Raw genomic sequence first — 16,556 nt, forward strand, 5'->3', positions numbered from 1 at the left:
GTTGTAGTCGATTAACTTATCTGCTAATGCTGGAAAACCTTCGCAGCAGCACTGTTTGTCAAAACAAGCGGCATTCTTCCGAAGCTAAACCTTTAAAAAAAAAATCAGCCCAGCTTAAATGACGAAATCCCCCCACAAAAATTCCAACGCACAAGGCATGTCCATTAATCCCCGGGTTAAGAAGTCCATCCACTTCGTAATCTTTGGTATGGAGCTAAACATAACTGGTGAACTTAACATGAAACTATCCCCGGCTTAAAAAAAATACATACAACGCAAGCCAAAACGAAGCAAATCAAAGCTGAAACCAATCCCGGCGGACGCATCAGACTTGATGAGAAAATTGGCCCTCTGGACTGCAAATCAAGCGTCAAGTCGTCTCCTGGATACAAACACACTTAAACGTCCAGATATTTCTCCTTAGTCCTAAGGAATCATCGAGCTTCGAGTTCCAGCTTAGCGAACGACGCCGACGACGGCGACGATCTTCTTGTTTGGGGTAGTTTAAATTGTAGCTGATGAGAAAATTGCTGGACCGATCTCCAGAACGGTCTTGCTTCTAAGGCTTAGGTTTAAATTCCATGGGGCGCATGAGCCAGTGACGCTTCAAGGCACAAACTAATCGGAGCATGTGGGTTTGATTTTCATTATTTCGAAGGAAACGATGATTATTCAAACCATTATTTCATAAATCAATGGAATTTTATTCAATAACGAACATCATTTGTTGGAAGTTTTATGGAGTTAATAACCTGTTTTGGTTTATTTGGAACCGTGCAATGAAGCGAGTAGTGACGTGAAGTGATTAAAAGCCAAAAATTTTATTTTGTGCCGAAGAAAAACAACAATTAATGTTGTGTTTTTAACTAGTCGATTCGGGGTCATTTCTGAATTTCTAAACCCGCGGGGACTTAAAAGATTTGTTCTGCTCCAAAATTCATCAATTTTATGCAGATTTTTTCAGAAACTTTAACATGAGTAAATTCAAACTTTTAGCCTAAAAGTTTTTGGTTAGTATGGGAAAATTGCACTTTTCGTTCTGAAAAATCAACATAATTTTTCTTCCTTCCTTGCTTCCAAAACAAAGCTTCTGACACCCCAGGGTTTAAGAAATTCATAAATGATCCCAAATTGTCTCAGTATAATGTCAAATTTACTTGTCAAATCTTCATGAATAATTAGTCTTTTTTGTCTATGTCCAGGAGCATTAAGGGAGTTAGCGCCGATGTGGTCTAGCGGATAGACTGACGCGAGTCTGGTTTTGGTATGCTAGGCGTACTGGGTTCGATTCGCGGTATCGGCAAGAAAACTTTTGGGTTCGAATCCCATGAGTGGCCGACAGGTAAGATGTGTTTCCTCATATAACTGACTATATTATAAGGATGTTCAATCAGTTGCCAGCTGGCCAGGTATATACACGGACGTCGGAATACCTGTAAGTAAACTAGCCCACCTGATTGACTCGTTCATCAAAAATACACCTACATCAACACACGCAATACATTCACTCCATAACAATTCATACGAAGCCATGGGGTCCGGGTATGGTGGCGCGCTGCATTGGAGATGTGTCGAACTTAAAAATCTAAAGAATGCATGTGAGCACATACTTGGGCAGAAACTGCGGTGAATCCGTGCACCCATGGTGGATTACCAACATACATACATACATACATACATACATATATACATACATACATACATACATACATGTCCAGGAGCATTAAGGGAGTTGCAAATTACTCACGATTAAGAAAAAATGGTCGATCATATTGCTGGGGAGTGTCAGGCATCATGGGCAACTTCTTTTCTTTGCTTCATAATTTCTTTATTATAAAAAATGAAAATAAAAATGGAAAGGTTTTCTACATGTATCACTACAAGTATCATTAGGCATTTTTTTTAAAATAAATTTATTACTCCAAGTTCTGATTGTTTTAAAAAAAGTTTTTTTTTTGGATTTTGAAAAATTGTAGAAAATCTAGACTAGAAAAACGTACTAGATAACGTACAATGTTTATCAGTTGACTGAAAACTAAAATTTCACAATTCGTTTAGTTTTTTTAATGCAATTTCAGATGAGGAAATAAAAAAGATAGTTGTGTATGATCGAATAATTCCTATAACTGGCTCGCGAATGTTTCGGCAAAATTCCTTATATATGTATTTAGAATATGGGATTGGAAAAAATCGACTATTATAGAAACCATCCCCAGCCCCAAAAACCCTCAGATGCTAAGTTTCACGATGATCGGTTCAGTAGTTTCCGAGTCTATAGGGAACAGACAGACAGACAAACATTCATTTTTATATTTATAGATATAGATATGGGATTGAAAAAAAAATGGACAAATTTTTTTCCATAACTCATCATTTGGCATAAGAAAACTTTACAGATAGGAGAAACGTATTTCAAGTTCTAAATGTGTATAAAACATTAAAATATATGTGACCCAAGATATGCAGCTCAGGATCAACGCTGTCATATATACAGATTTTTCTGTATTATACAGAAATTTCAACACCAATGCAGATAAGATACAAATGCAGATAAGATACAAATAACAAATAACAAATACAGATTTGTACAGATTTTTTAGAAAAAAATAAATTAAAATGATCTGTTAATTTCATGGTAAATTTTAAAATTAATTTTTACAAGTTATTTTGCCGGTTTACTTTAAGTGTTCACAGTGTGAACTTCACATGAAGGGGGACATATGAGTCGCGGCGACTCAATATTTAGCATAATTTAAAAAAAAAGAGGGTAGCATCAAAAGATAACTGTCCTTAAAAAGAATAGAAAATACAAGTTTCTCGAGTGATAGAAGCAAGCGCCGCATAAATTACAGTAAACCAATTCATATGAAATCGCTTTCCCTTAAGTTTTTTTGTTTTGTGTGTGTTTTGTTAGTTTTTCTTATTAAATTTGAAATAGGAATAGCTTAAGTTCAGATCAGATACGAAACATGAAGCATAATAATCACATACAGTATAACAAATAGTATGCTTCATCAATTCACTCATTTCGCATTTTTGGTTTTTATGATTCAATAAAAATATTTGAAAAATTTTGGCGTCTTGAATTCAAATGAATTTGTGATACGGTGTATGGAAATTATACAATGGATCAGTTCTGAAATAAAATCGATCTTTCATCACAGGTAAAATATTAAACCAATTGGGAAACTAAAAACAGATTTTGAATTTTTCATTCAATCAAAGATTCAGATCTTGCCTAAATATTCAGAGAATCAATGATTTAAAAAATGAATTTTCACCGTTTTTATGAATTTGAATAGAAAACATTTCTATTATTTCTGAAATCGTTCAAGATTTGACTCGGGTGGTTTCAAATTATTAAATAAACAAAACAATAAAATTTTAAAAAATCTGTAGGCATTTGATATAAAAGTTTTAACCTCATTAAACAAACAATTTATTAAGTTTGAATCTTCATAAAAATTTCTTCAAAATAACCGTTATTTGCAAAATTGGTATAAATTAAAAAAATAAAAATTTCGGGAAAGTTGGTGATTCCAAAAAAAAATTCTACCTAATTTAGAACTCGGAAACAATCGTATATTTGGAATCAGCGCCCCCAAATAAGTCGAAATTAGGTCTCAAATTCTTCGCACCTTGAAAAAAATTGAATTTTGTTGCCTTGTGTAATCAGTTAAAACTTTTGATTTTAGCATAAAAGTTTATTACTTTAGTAATTAATAAGTAATTTTAGCATACAAGTTTATTACTTAAAGTAGGAAAGAGAAAGAACAAAGATAAAAGTTTTTAATTTTTGGAATAAATAAAAGCTTAAATTTCAAACGCAAATAATTTTATTAAAATGAAAAAGTAGTCATAAATGATACTACATTTTATTTATTTCATAAAACACTATGAGGATTTGCAGTTGATAATGCATATTTAAGTTTTTTTTTAACATTTCACTTTATATTGTAAAGACAGCCAGTTAATTGAAATAAGTTCATCCTCATAAATACACATAAAATTTCTTTAAATTTAAATTCTTTTTCTCATTATGATGAATCAATATTTTTGATGGTTTCCGTTCTGATTTGAACTTAACAACATAATTTTTTTTTAAATACTGAACATGTCATGTTGAATATTGCAGAATATTGTTTAATTATTAAACCAGTAATTTTAGTCATTCTCTTAACGTCCAGACGAAAAATTAAAAAAAAAACTACTGCAAACATAAATAGGACGAAGAAAACGGATTTTCCAGTAGAAACAAATTTGCATTTTTCAATTTACTGATTGTTAAGCTCAAATTCCAGTCTTTTCTTGTCACGTTATTTTTAATTTTTTTGTTTTCACAGAACAAATATATTTGGTTACTCAAAAAACTCATTTTTATGTATATTGGAATGCTGATTTTGATGACTTGAATGTGTGCTTCGGATCATTTTGATATGAACAACTTCGAGATATCTCATATTTCGCTTTCCGCTTTAAATTCTTAAGCAAAATAACTTTCAAGATTTGAGTTGTTAAATTTAAGCTTATTTTGATAGATTTATGCATAAATCACAGTCAAGATCTGAATTTCAAGTTTTGCATTTCGATTGAGAATATTTTATTGAGATGGTTCCTGGTTTGAAATTGAATTCGCATTTAGAAATTCTTTTTAATTTTATTATCATGATCGAAATGTTTAAAAAGTTTCAAATTTGTTATCAACGGTAAAGTTGGATTGCAAAAAAAACTCCTCGTCTATAATCTACATACAAATCCCGTTAGATTTCAGCACATGTTGTTCAACTTTGGCGCAATTTTTTTTAAGCAATTTAACTTGACATTATCCGCTTTTGCAGTATAAATAGAGTTAAGACAAAAAACATAAATAGGATTTAAGGTTCTTGAATATTGATCAAATATAACAAACAGAACAAAAATAATACGAAATCCATAAAGGACTCAAAAACGATAAAAATAAAAAAAGTTTCATAACATTTAAAAACAAACACATACAAATAGAAGACTTAAAATGACTTGAACTAAAAAAGATGAATAATTATGAATTCTTACTAAAATTACAAGAATGAAACAAATATCCAACAGGTACACAAAATAACACATGTCCTGAATGTGTCTTAAACATGATAAAAATAAAGAAAAAAATGATTGAGAAAACAGAAGTTTTAGTACCAATACAGATAAATACAGATGTTTCATAAATCTGATACAGATTTTTCAAAGATCGAGTTTCATCAAAAATTCCTTTTCCACGTGAAAGAACAAGACAAAACTAAGATCATAAGCGTATGAGTATAATTTTTATTATGAGCATTAAGTTCTTCATCTATGCAATATGTTACATGTTTAATTATCACATTTTTCTATGTATTATCTCAACTTAATTTTTAAGTTTTTTTAATGTTTGAATTTTCCATAAGTATTAAGCTTTGTAGCTTCAAATCTGAATATGAATCATTAACTAAGGATGATTTCTATTTTTGTTTTATAAAAACTTAAGAACAATTTTGAATTCTGAAAGAGTCAAAATACGTGTATGGCGATTCGTATACGTCATTTTTTCTGTTACAACAACTGCTTCATCGTTCTCCTGCTGAACGCTACAATCAAATTAGTTCGGAAACAAACAAAGGATAAAACATCACTCAGAATCGCCTCTTGAATCGATCTCCAAAGATTGCATTCAGAGGTGATGAGCGACAACTTGAAAAATGTCACGCGGGATTGTAGCAGAGAGAAAACATACCATTTATGTTTCGGCAGAGAATTCTCTTGCTTGATGATAAGGAGAAATGATACAATTTCAGAGAATTGTTCTCCTCATTAGGATTCAAAGCCTGCATTCTCCTGTAGAAACTCGAGAACAGACAACTTGTCCTAATGACCTGAGGTTCCCGCACAAACCTCTGCTTTTAGCAACTCGGGCCAGATCTCTCCTCTAGCGACTAAGGATTCATACCCTCTTCGCATTGACTCGAGGTTAACGTACACATACCGCTCCTTTGCATGACCCATCCTAGTCATCATAAAGAATCGGGGTTAACAACACAAACCTCTCTTCTTGAAAATTCGAGGTCTGACCACTCCTCTATCGACTCGGATAATATCCGCAAAGACGTCATGTGCTATCCCAGCAGCTTTGATGTTGAGAATACCCCAGGGGAGGAGAATCCTCCACCGTGGGCTCTGACGCACTCTACTTGACAGCCTGTCACCGTTAGGGTCAGTCTATTTACTCCGACCGTTGTCCGATCTTCTTCTGCCTCTTTGACCAGCAACCCTAACAAATGTGGCGGCTAGTGGTTTTGGCGGTTCTGAAACTCCCCTCTATATGCCTCTGGATCGGCTTAAGCTAGAAGACGATTCGGCTAGCCAAGAAAACACTTGAAAATGCACGTTTTATTCCCGGTTCTTTCAATTTAGTATTGGGTCATGGGCAGACTAGGGACTACGTCCCTTATGATAGCTCCTACCTCGTGACACGAAGTGATTGAACCACCTCATGTCTCAGTAGCCTTCATAGGTGGACCAGCCTGTCTGCTCCGTAACAGCGATGCCTCTCAGTGATAGATGCAGGTGGTCGGAGGTTAGTTCCCAACACAGCACTAGTTTGGCTGCGGGTTGTAGGCTCCCACGATATCGGGCAAAATTGAGTGTAGTTCCGACTAATAGTCCTTGGCACTCCCGGTACGCTCGGTGGGTTGGGGCCCGGCGCGTCTTTGGCTCGTGTGAAGCGCAGTTGACTTCAGTTAGTATGGCTGCGGTGTTATAGCGGCCTGCAACGATGGCGCTTCCTAGGCAAAAGCTTACCACAACGCGGTCTCAACTTCGGATCAAGGTAAAACCTCGATATCCTATGAGGAATCAGGATGGGGTATCAGAATGGCGTTGAAGAACGATTATCTCAGCTGCTACGAGGCATGGCTCCTTGTTTACTTGGATATTCTAGAATCTAGCGCTTCCGGATTCCTTTTCTTTCACTACTGGTACAGTATGGAGTATATAGAGTCGTTTACCCCGTAGCCGCGTACGATGACCTAGGACATCATCGTTCTTTCGCCCACCCTGATACTCGATTCGCCTCGCTTTTTCGCCACATTATAACACCGCCTTCTGGTCGTGAGGTTCCAAACTTGACGTTAAGAGTTACTTTGCAGGTTGATGCGTGGGGGTTCAAGGATGAACTCCAACGCAGAGCGATTCCTCCCCAGATAAAATGTCTTCTTGGCAACTTGATAACTTTTAATACTACCGCGAACAATGGCCCAACTACAAGTCTTGGATTTTTGGCCCAAAACGTCATTTGCTGGTCGATTGTCGCTTATTCTGAACTCGCGCCAATCACAGCACACCTTCGGGACTTTTGAACGCTACGAATCGGATGTTCCCCAGCTATGACGACATCCTACATCAACTCGATTGGCTCGCCCGACGTCGTGTGCCTTTCTGCCCGTGGGTTTCCCCGACAGTGGTTCAAGGTCATATTTTATTCCCACAGTTTCCCTCGTAGGAAGTGGCTCTTCTCAGTCACTTCCGGACACTAGGGTATCTTACAAAGGTTCGCTGTGCACCTCTGACCTTCTCAGCGCAGAAGTTTAGTCTTATCTTTGAAGTGATCATGGGATCGGATGCACAACATTCAGATACTTCCACATCCACACTCCAACTTCTTTGCAGGGCAGTCAATAACTGCCATTCATGATCCAGGTGAACCTATTGCTGACAGCATGCCAAATGGTGGAATCCGAGCACATCTTCTGTACCACGTTATCTACTGTCATGATAGGTTCTTCGAACCTCGAACAGGCGAACACTACATGTTCGGGTGTCTTCTCTACAACACCACAAACTCTCTATGTGCGGGATCTAACGATGGGTCCACCTTCCTCTCGATGAGCTATCCCACAGCTGTTGCCAGCTGGACATCGAGTCCTCTCTTGCGAGTTCCCGTACTTGAGCGTGTCTTTGTGGTCATAACAATAGACGTCATCCTCTAACAAAACCGAGATGAGCACGACGCCCGCCACTATGAAGGTCTTTTCGTATGAGACGGTCCAGTATCCACTGACGATCCACAGGTCCATCAGTCGCTGTACACTGGCTGAGTCTCTGCAGGTCTGACAAGCAGGCGATTATAGTCGTTTTAGCATCTTTATAACATTTGCAACTTTATATCAATGCTGCAGTTGGCAGGCAGTTACTAAACAACTTATCCGGTACAGTTGTCGATGTTAACTCTTGGGCTTAAACTCATGGACATCAGGTCAGGAAGCAACTGACTTGCTAACTGAGATATTTCACAAGCCACTTAATATTTATTCCGTTTGAAGGGGTGTTTTGTTTAAAATTAGAGAAAAATCTTTGGCAACCCGGTTGGATTGCTTTGGGAGGTCTTAATATCTTTTCTCCGGAGTGGTACAAACAAATCCACTGCTATCCCCTCCTCACAAACATATTTCCCAAAAGTGCATTTCAGTTGTAAAACACGGATCCATATCGGAGTGTTTTTCCATTTTTCCTCCTTCTTTTCCCTCATGCTTTGCAGCGCATTCCAGCAACCACTAAAAAGTAATGGACCTCATGTTCGGCAACTTGTTCTAAAGTCAAGACAATGGGCTCGTAAATTTTCGCTCGTTGAATAATTAGCCGTCTAATTTATGACCGTTCGGCTGTTAATCCTCGGAAGTTCGGATGTTTTACGTTTTTTTTTCCTTTCTTCAAATCCAAACTGACCATTTCTCTAGCTAGATTACAACGTTGGTTTTGCTGTCAGCAGAAGCGATTAACGTGAGCTCAATTGTCGATTTTCCCTTTCGTTCGGGCGGGCAAATTATGACTGTTTGTGTTTGATTTTCTAAGCTCAAGTGCACCCGGTTGATGGGAAGGCAAAAAGCGAAAAGGAATGATGCCTGCCGCCGATCGGAACTGTTATGTCTGTGCATGTTTGTTAGGGAGAATTTCAAGAATTTCTCGAACCAGTTGTGGCGAATTGTTTTTTTTTTTTTCGTTTCTATTTCGAATCGCGAAGCACATGCACTTGAACATTGTTGAATCAGAAGAAAAAAATGTAAGACGGCGTTTTATCCTTTGCACTTGTCAATTCGCACCCGACGAGATTCAAATATTCGAAAAAGTTCAAACAGTGTCCTTCAAATTGACACTTGCTACAAGCTGTTGAGTGATTGATTCGTTGATGTGTGATCATTTCCTTAAAAATTAAATTATTTCCAAATATTTACACTCCAATTTTGCAAACATACCAATTTATATCAACCTTTTTGAAAATTTTGACAACTTTGACATTTTTGCCAATTCTGACAATTTTGACAATTTTGACAATTTTGAAAATTTTGATAATTTTGAAAATTTTGACAATTTTGACAATTTTGACAATTTTGACAATTTTGACAATTTTGACAATTTTGACAATTTTGACAATTTTGACAATTTTGACAATTTTGACAATTTTGACAATTTTGACAATTTTGACAATTTTGACAATTTTGACAATTTTGACAATTTTGACAATTTTGACAATTTTGACAATTTTGACAATTTTGACAATTTTGACAATTTTGACAATTTTGACAATTTTGACAATTTTGACAATTTTGACAATTTTGACAATTTTGACAATTTTGACAATTTTGACAATTTTGACAATTTTGACAATTTTGACAATTTTGACAATTTTGACAATTTTGACAATTTTGACAATTTTGACAATTTTGACAATTTTACAATTTTGACAATTTTGACAATTTTGACAATTTTGACAATTTTGACAATTTTGACAATTTTGACAATTTTGACAATTTTGACAATTTTGACAATTTTGACAATTTTGACAATTTTGACAATTTTGACAATTTTGACAATTTTGACAATTTTGACAATTTTGACAATTTTGACAATTTTGACAATTTTGACAATTTTGACAATTTTGACAATTTTGACAATTTTGACAATTTTGAAAATTTTGACAATTTTGACAATTTTGACAATTTTGACAATTTTGACAATTTTGACAATTTTGACAATTTTGACAATTTTGACAATTTTGACAATTTTGACAATTTTGACAATTTTGACAATTTTGACAATTTTGACAATTTTGACAATTTTGACAATTTTGACAATTTTGACGATTTTGACAATTTTGACAATTTTGACAATTTTGACAATTTTGACAATTTTGACAATTTTGACAATTTTGACAATTTTGACAATTTTGACAATTTTGACAATTTTGACAATTTTGACAATTTTGACAATTTTGACAATTTTGACAATTTTGACAATTTTGACAATTTCGACAATTTTGAAAATTTTGACAATTTTGACAATTTTGACAATTTTGACAATTTTGACAATTTTGACAATTTTGACAATTTTGACAATTTTGACAATTTTGACAATTTTGACAATTTTGACAATTTTGACAATTTTGACGATTTTGACAATTTTGACAATTTTGACAATTTTGACAATTTTGACAATTTTGACAATTTTGACAATTTTGACAATTTTGACAATTTTGACAATTTTGACAATTTTGACAATTTTGACAATTTTGACAATTTTGACAATTTTGACAATTTTGACAATTTTGACAATTTTGACAATTTTGACAATTTTGACAATTTTGACAATTTTGACAATTTTGACAATTTTGACAATTTTGACAATTTTGACAATTTTGACCATTTTGACCATTTTTGACCATCAAAGCCATTGTTTTTCTCAAAACTGTTCCATGAACCATATTTGTGTAGGCATTATAGTTTTTTAGCTTATTTTTTTTTTAATTTTTGTCTGAATAGTTGGCCTTTTGTAAGTCTAGATAGTTTTTGAGAAAACTAGATATGCCAAGTTGCCTTACAAGGTAAGGTCTTTATGCCCACAAAGTTCCATTGAATTCTGAGATGGTCGTGCCAACTTCGTGTCCATTTGGCGTGGAATCCGTCTTGTGTCATATTTTAATTTTTATCCATATGGGATTTTTTTTCATTTCTACCTTCAAACGATTTTTGCCCCAAAAAAAACTTTGGGTACTTAATTTGACGTCATTTCACAATCCGTTTTAACTTGATGGTGACACATAGAAAAAGCCTACGTGTTATATACAAGATTTCTTAATTTTTGTAAAACAGAACAATGTAGAAAAAATACTAAATACTTACACTTTTGTTTCATACTGTTGATGGAGTTGCACATGCTCACGATCTCCAGGGTGCGATAGTTCCGGAAGAGAGCGCCAACACACAGCCCGATGATGATCCCGAACAGTCCGTACAGGATCTTCTTCCTCTGTGACATTATTTGATGAGGGAGGGGATTCTGGAACTGGCAACCTAACCTAGACACTTAACACTTAACACGACACAGATTTGACTAATCTCGTTCTCACTCGTTTTAATGCATTTCTTTCAGATTGGCACTGTTAAAATTTACACAACAGTTTTGCCCCGATTTTCTAAATAAATTTCATCCGATATCACTTGAGGCAAATTTTCTGTCCTTCGGTGAACTTCCCAGGAACCATCATATCGTGGCACCGATTCCAGAAGGACTTCCGGTTCGAACTTTTCACTAAACGCCGTCGATGAGTGCAGCTGCTCAGCCTCTTCTTCCATTTGTGCCGGACAAGGTAAGCTCTCACTAAAAATTGCTCACCTTAACCCTAACCCTCAACCCTAACAGCAAGCAAGATGCCAACCGGATTGATAAAACACTGGAAGATGACTGTTATTAGGTGCTGCCGGGTGCCGATTTGATGACCCCAAATTGGTGCCGTCGCTGGTTTCCGAGAAGGTTCCGATTAGACGTCATTGCTGAGCTGAAATTTCAGAAAACGAATAAAAAACAAAATTTTTAGAGGATTTTTTTTGACAAGAAAATAAAATTGTTGATTCTGATTAATTCAAACACACAGAAGCACTCCAAGGCGAAACTTCAATCGTGAACTTCGCGATAACCATCCGCGAACTAAAAAAAACAGGTATTTGCGAGAAAACCCCTTCGAAGAGAGAAACTTCAATCAAACATCTTCAACTAACTAATCATGGGGACTAGTTCCAGTTCCAAGATTCTCTCTAAGCACCCAATAAGGTCTCGAAGCTTCAAGTTCAACTTCCATCATTCGTCTTGGCCATCATCCGTCAGTTTGCTGACTCACCGGGACTGTGTAATTAAGACTATTTTTCATAATTATGTTTTGTTTTAAGGCACTGACAGTGGCCCCAAAAACCTTCCTCCGTTTTTTTTCTAGCTTGGGTTGGGTAACCACTTGTTTTTTGGTTGATTGAATCCAACTCCGGGTTTGAGATTTTTTTCCCTCTATTTACAGTCGTTGGGAAAAGGTGGATGTGCGAAATTAGAGGAAAGCGAACAAGCACTTATGTTTCCCCTAATTGAAGTTGTTTTTTATTTTTCAGTTATATGTACCTTCAAATCTTTTTTCAACCATTTTTATTTCTGTTTCATAAAATGCAATCAAAGCAATGTGATATCCTCATTGGTGACCTAGTAAGGCCATGTCGTACGATGGATGGTTGAAGAATATCGAAAGACATTGTAGACCAATTTTTCTTGCTTCTTTTTGCAGAGTTCTGCAAAGGTTTTCCGACGTAGAATTGCGTTGCGAGTGCTCAAATTAGCAATGATGTAAGCAAAATTGAAAACGATAACGCAACGTGGAAAGAGTTGAAACGAAAAACGAAATTGACTGATGTGTGCAATTTTTTTTGTGCTTAACCGAACGAAAGGGCATCGAGAATGTTAATAAGCCAGAGAGAAATTGTAAAGCATTTGAATTTAGCTGAGAAAAAAATTTACAAAATCAAAAAAAAATTGAATCATAAAAAAAATCTCCGGTCAAACTACAATCACAATTTTAACTAAAAGTCGATACTAGCAGATGCTTACGTTGCTTTAGATGCTTGATGTTTCCCAGCTTCAGCTGTTATAATTACTCTGCAATGAATTAAATAATGAAAAAAAAAGGATTGTCAACGAGGACATGTTTTTTTTTGTTTCGGTTTATGAGATATGAATATGGTTGAATTTGAAAAAAAAAAGTTGTGAAAAATATATTGAAAATAATCTAAATAATCTGAAATATATATATTGAAAATAATCTTTTATTCTTATATTCTGATATTGATCTCTGATATTCTGTTAATCACTCTTGGGCAAGATCTTAATGCTAACTTTTGCATTTTATATAGGAGCTCCTCATGGAACCAAAAAGTTCGTAAAAAGTTCTGCGTTGAACCAAAAAATTCGTAAGAAGTTTATTACAAGAAGTTCAGGCCAAATTGAATCCTGAATTTTTAAGGAACATTGAACGCACAAAAATGTTCTACGCTACTTGTTTACACTTTTTTTGTTCGTTCACTTCACTTCACTTCACAAGCACTTATGGAAAAAAGCTTTTCATTTCTCTCGAGTACCTTTTATTCAACCGAGTGTGAACTTTTGATGGACAAAATGGAGTATCTATGTGACTTTTGGTTACTTGGAAAGTTCCTTTACTTTCTTATATGAATTCAAATAGAATAAACCAAACGATAATAACATTCTTAGGAATCTAGAAATACACTTTTTCTGTAAGTGGAACATTTATTCGACGATGCTTGCTACTAAAACGCATTACAGGGTATTTCAACGCCAAGATTTTCACTACCACCAATTGCTCGAAGAGAGCCAGTAGAAAAATTATGCAGCAAAGAAAAAACCTCATAAATATTTTTGGAATTTTTCACGGAAAATACCGAATTTTTGTCTCTGGAAGGACCCCTGTGAGGTTTGATGAGTGCTGGATCCTCCGTGTTTTTGGTCGTGATGGATTCACGGCTTCAATAGTCTTGAAGGTACAAGAATATTGCAAAGTCAGACATTAAGGCTATGATCATTTAGTATCCGGGCACTTTATTTTGATGATATCTACGTTAAAAGAGCTCGGACATGCAAAACTTTAGTACCGTTGTGTTGGTTATGAAAAGGACTATCTTGCCTATTTTTGATAGATTTTTAAGTAAACGTGTGTTTGAGATATCTACGACGCAAAAAGACATAAAAATAAAAATAATTTTGCACAAATTTGCTTCTTTTACGCATTTTGCGCCTCGAAAATTCTTCATTGTTGACTTGAAAGCTCATGAACTGTTGATTTTTTCTGATTTTTTTTTTCGTAACAAATGGTTAAGAAGTATAAGGAGTCACTCTAGGATGCTCACGAAGTTCAAACCAAGCATCTTAGTGGAACCCTTGATCTTAAATATGGTAAAAAGTCTATAGTTATTGGGGATAACTGAATGCAGACTCCTTAAATAATGCAAAAAATCCATTTCCGGCTGGCAAAAAGTGTTGCCTGACTAGAAGACACCAAGTAAATAACTAATAATGATCAGTTCCAAAGATTGTAATCTGTGCATCCGGTTTTTTACGCAATATGACAGATGTGTTCTGATGGACAAAAAAAAATGTTAAAACTGGATTTAAGAGATCAAATTCTTCGAGATGCCTACTCATGAAAAGGTTCCAACCAGATTCCAATTGCTTTTTCTAGGTGAGTTTGTGTAAAATAGCATGATTTTGCAAAGGTTTTGCTTCTGTGGTAAAAAAATTAATCAATACATGACTGAAAAAAGTGTGCAAAGATAAAAAAGAGATTTTATGAAAAAGTTAGAGTATTTCGAGTATTTAGAGATGAAGTACTGGAGAAATCCCAAAAGTTGTACTGACGATATTTTTTTTAATTGTTAAACTGCCGTTCTAAGCAAGAATGTCCCATGTGACTTTTGGGTCATTTTCACTTTTTTGCTGGAAACGGTCTCTTTTAGTGTTAACTTTCGAATAAAAACACAAACAAGTATACTTTGTTCTGAACTTATACGAAATTTTCATCAAGGTGGTTGTCGTAATTGTTGATAGTTCTACGCAAGAATGTCACACTAGAGAGAATTCTATGAAAAATGCAATTTTTATCAAAAAATTGTCTTAAGATGAGTTCAAACTGCTGAATTTAATGTTATTCACTGAAAAGAACACTAAAATAGAGCGCAGAGGAGGAGCGAGAAGCCTTGAGTGTTTTATTCAGATAAATTTTCACTAGACGCTTTTCGGTAGGCACTACTTACAAGATCCATACTCAACCATGGCCGTAGGAACGGGGGGGGGTTTTGGGGGTTAAACCCCCCCCATAAAGGTCCAAAAATACCAAGTGAAATTTTTTTGCTAAACATAAAATTTGAAATTTCTTATCAAATTTTGATGAACAACTAAAATCATTCAATAGTAGCAATAGTGCAACAATCTCGAATCCAAAACCTCGAAGTCTCATTCCAAGACCACAATTTCACAACAGTATTTCAAAAAATTTCTCACTTGTTGATAGTAATTGAGTCCCAAATATTGAATCCCATTGAAGTTAGACTAAGCTTACCAGATTGTCCAGATTTGGACCAGATTTTCTCACTCTATTTGCAGAACCAAACGAAAATTTCAGTTGAGTTATTAGAATTATGTATTTTGCGTCAAAATAGTGTTTTTTAAACCAATTTTGTCAATATGAACATCAACGATTTTTTGGCAACCTTAAATCGGATTCTGAATCGGATGATATGTTTCGATTAAATAAAAACAATTTGCCACGTGTTTTTTTTGGTCGGATTTTGGGGAAATTTTAAAACAATATGCCCTCATTTCACAAGGTCTTAGGACAAATTTTCCCGGATGTGCCCAAACCAGAAACTTGCGGAAAAATATCTAATAAGAATCCAGTTTACTGTTCTTGATTTCCGAGTTGGATCATCATTGGTATAGAATCATCAAAAATCACATTGAAAACCATATATTCAGAATCAAATAAAATATTTCTGGTTAAGGGTTCTGATACAAATTTCGCTTTTTGGTTTCAAATTTAAAAAATTTCTTTCCTGGAATTTAGATCAAGGTTCTGAATTTGAGTTCAAAATGCAGAATTAAGACTTTGAACTAAAATCCAAGCTTTGTATTCGGGTTTAGGTCAAATTTAAGTTTTATATTCAATTTTAAAATATCAATTATTAAATTAAATTAAGGATTCAACAAGATCGCAGTTCCATAACTTTGATTCTTGATTCAAAATAAAAAATTTGAATTCAATCAAAGTCAGTTTAAAAACACAAACCTGGTGAAAATCACTTATAAAAAATAAGACCTGGATTCATTTCAAAGAATTTGTTTTTTGAATAATCTAGATTAAAATTTTGAAAACATTAATCAGATGATTAAAATTATGAAATATAAAATAATGAATGATAATTTTTTAACTTGTTTTTTATCTTCAAGTGAAAATTAAGCTAGAATTTTCATTTAACATTTTCTTACATATATTGCAGATTCTTCAAAATCAAACGTTCTATCTAAAATCTATTTTTTACTTTTATTTCTGAATATTTGATACATTTTCACCCATGCTTAAAATATTTATGCTCTTGGTCCAAAAGAAATAGCTTCGTAATGTCAGTGAGTAAAACAGATTTTTTATTTCTTAATAAAGCGTTCGAAAT

At 34.5% G+C, this 16,556-nt stretch overlaps 1 protein-coding gene across 2 annotated transcripts in view; it reads right to left on the reverse strand.

Annotated features, from left to right (window-relative positions):
* Positions 1-16,556, reverse strand: part of LOC129756781 (chondroitin sulfate synthase 1-like) — a 72,488-nt gene that overhangs the window by 17,967 nt on the left and 37,965 nt on the right. For both annotated transcript variants that reach the window (XM_055753790.1, XM_055753789.1), the window contains exon 2: positions 11,184-11,839. In XM_055753790.1, the coding sequence (XP_055609765.1) occupies positions 11,184-11,319 (136 nt within the window). In that variant the 5' untranslated portion in view covers positions 11,320-11,839. The remainder of the gene's footprint in view (positions 1-11,183; positions 11,840-16,556) is intronic.

Source organism: Uranotaenia lowii, chromosome 3 (assembly GCF_029784155.1).
Source record: "Uranotaenia lowii strain MFRU-FL chromosome 3, ASM2978415v1, whole genome shotgun sequence".
In the NCBI taxonomy this organism is placed as follows: Eukaryota; Metazoa; Arthropoda; class Insecta; order Diptera; family Culicidae; genus Uranotaenia; species Uranotaenia lowii.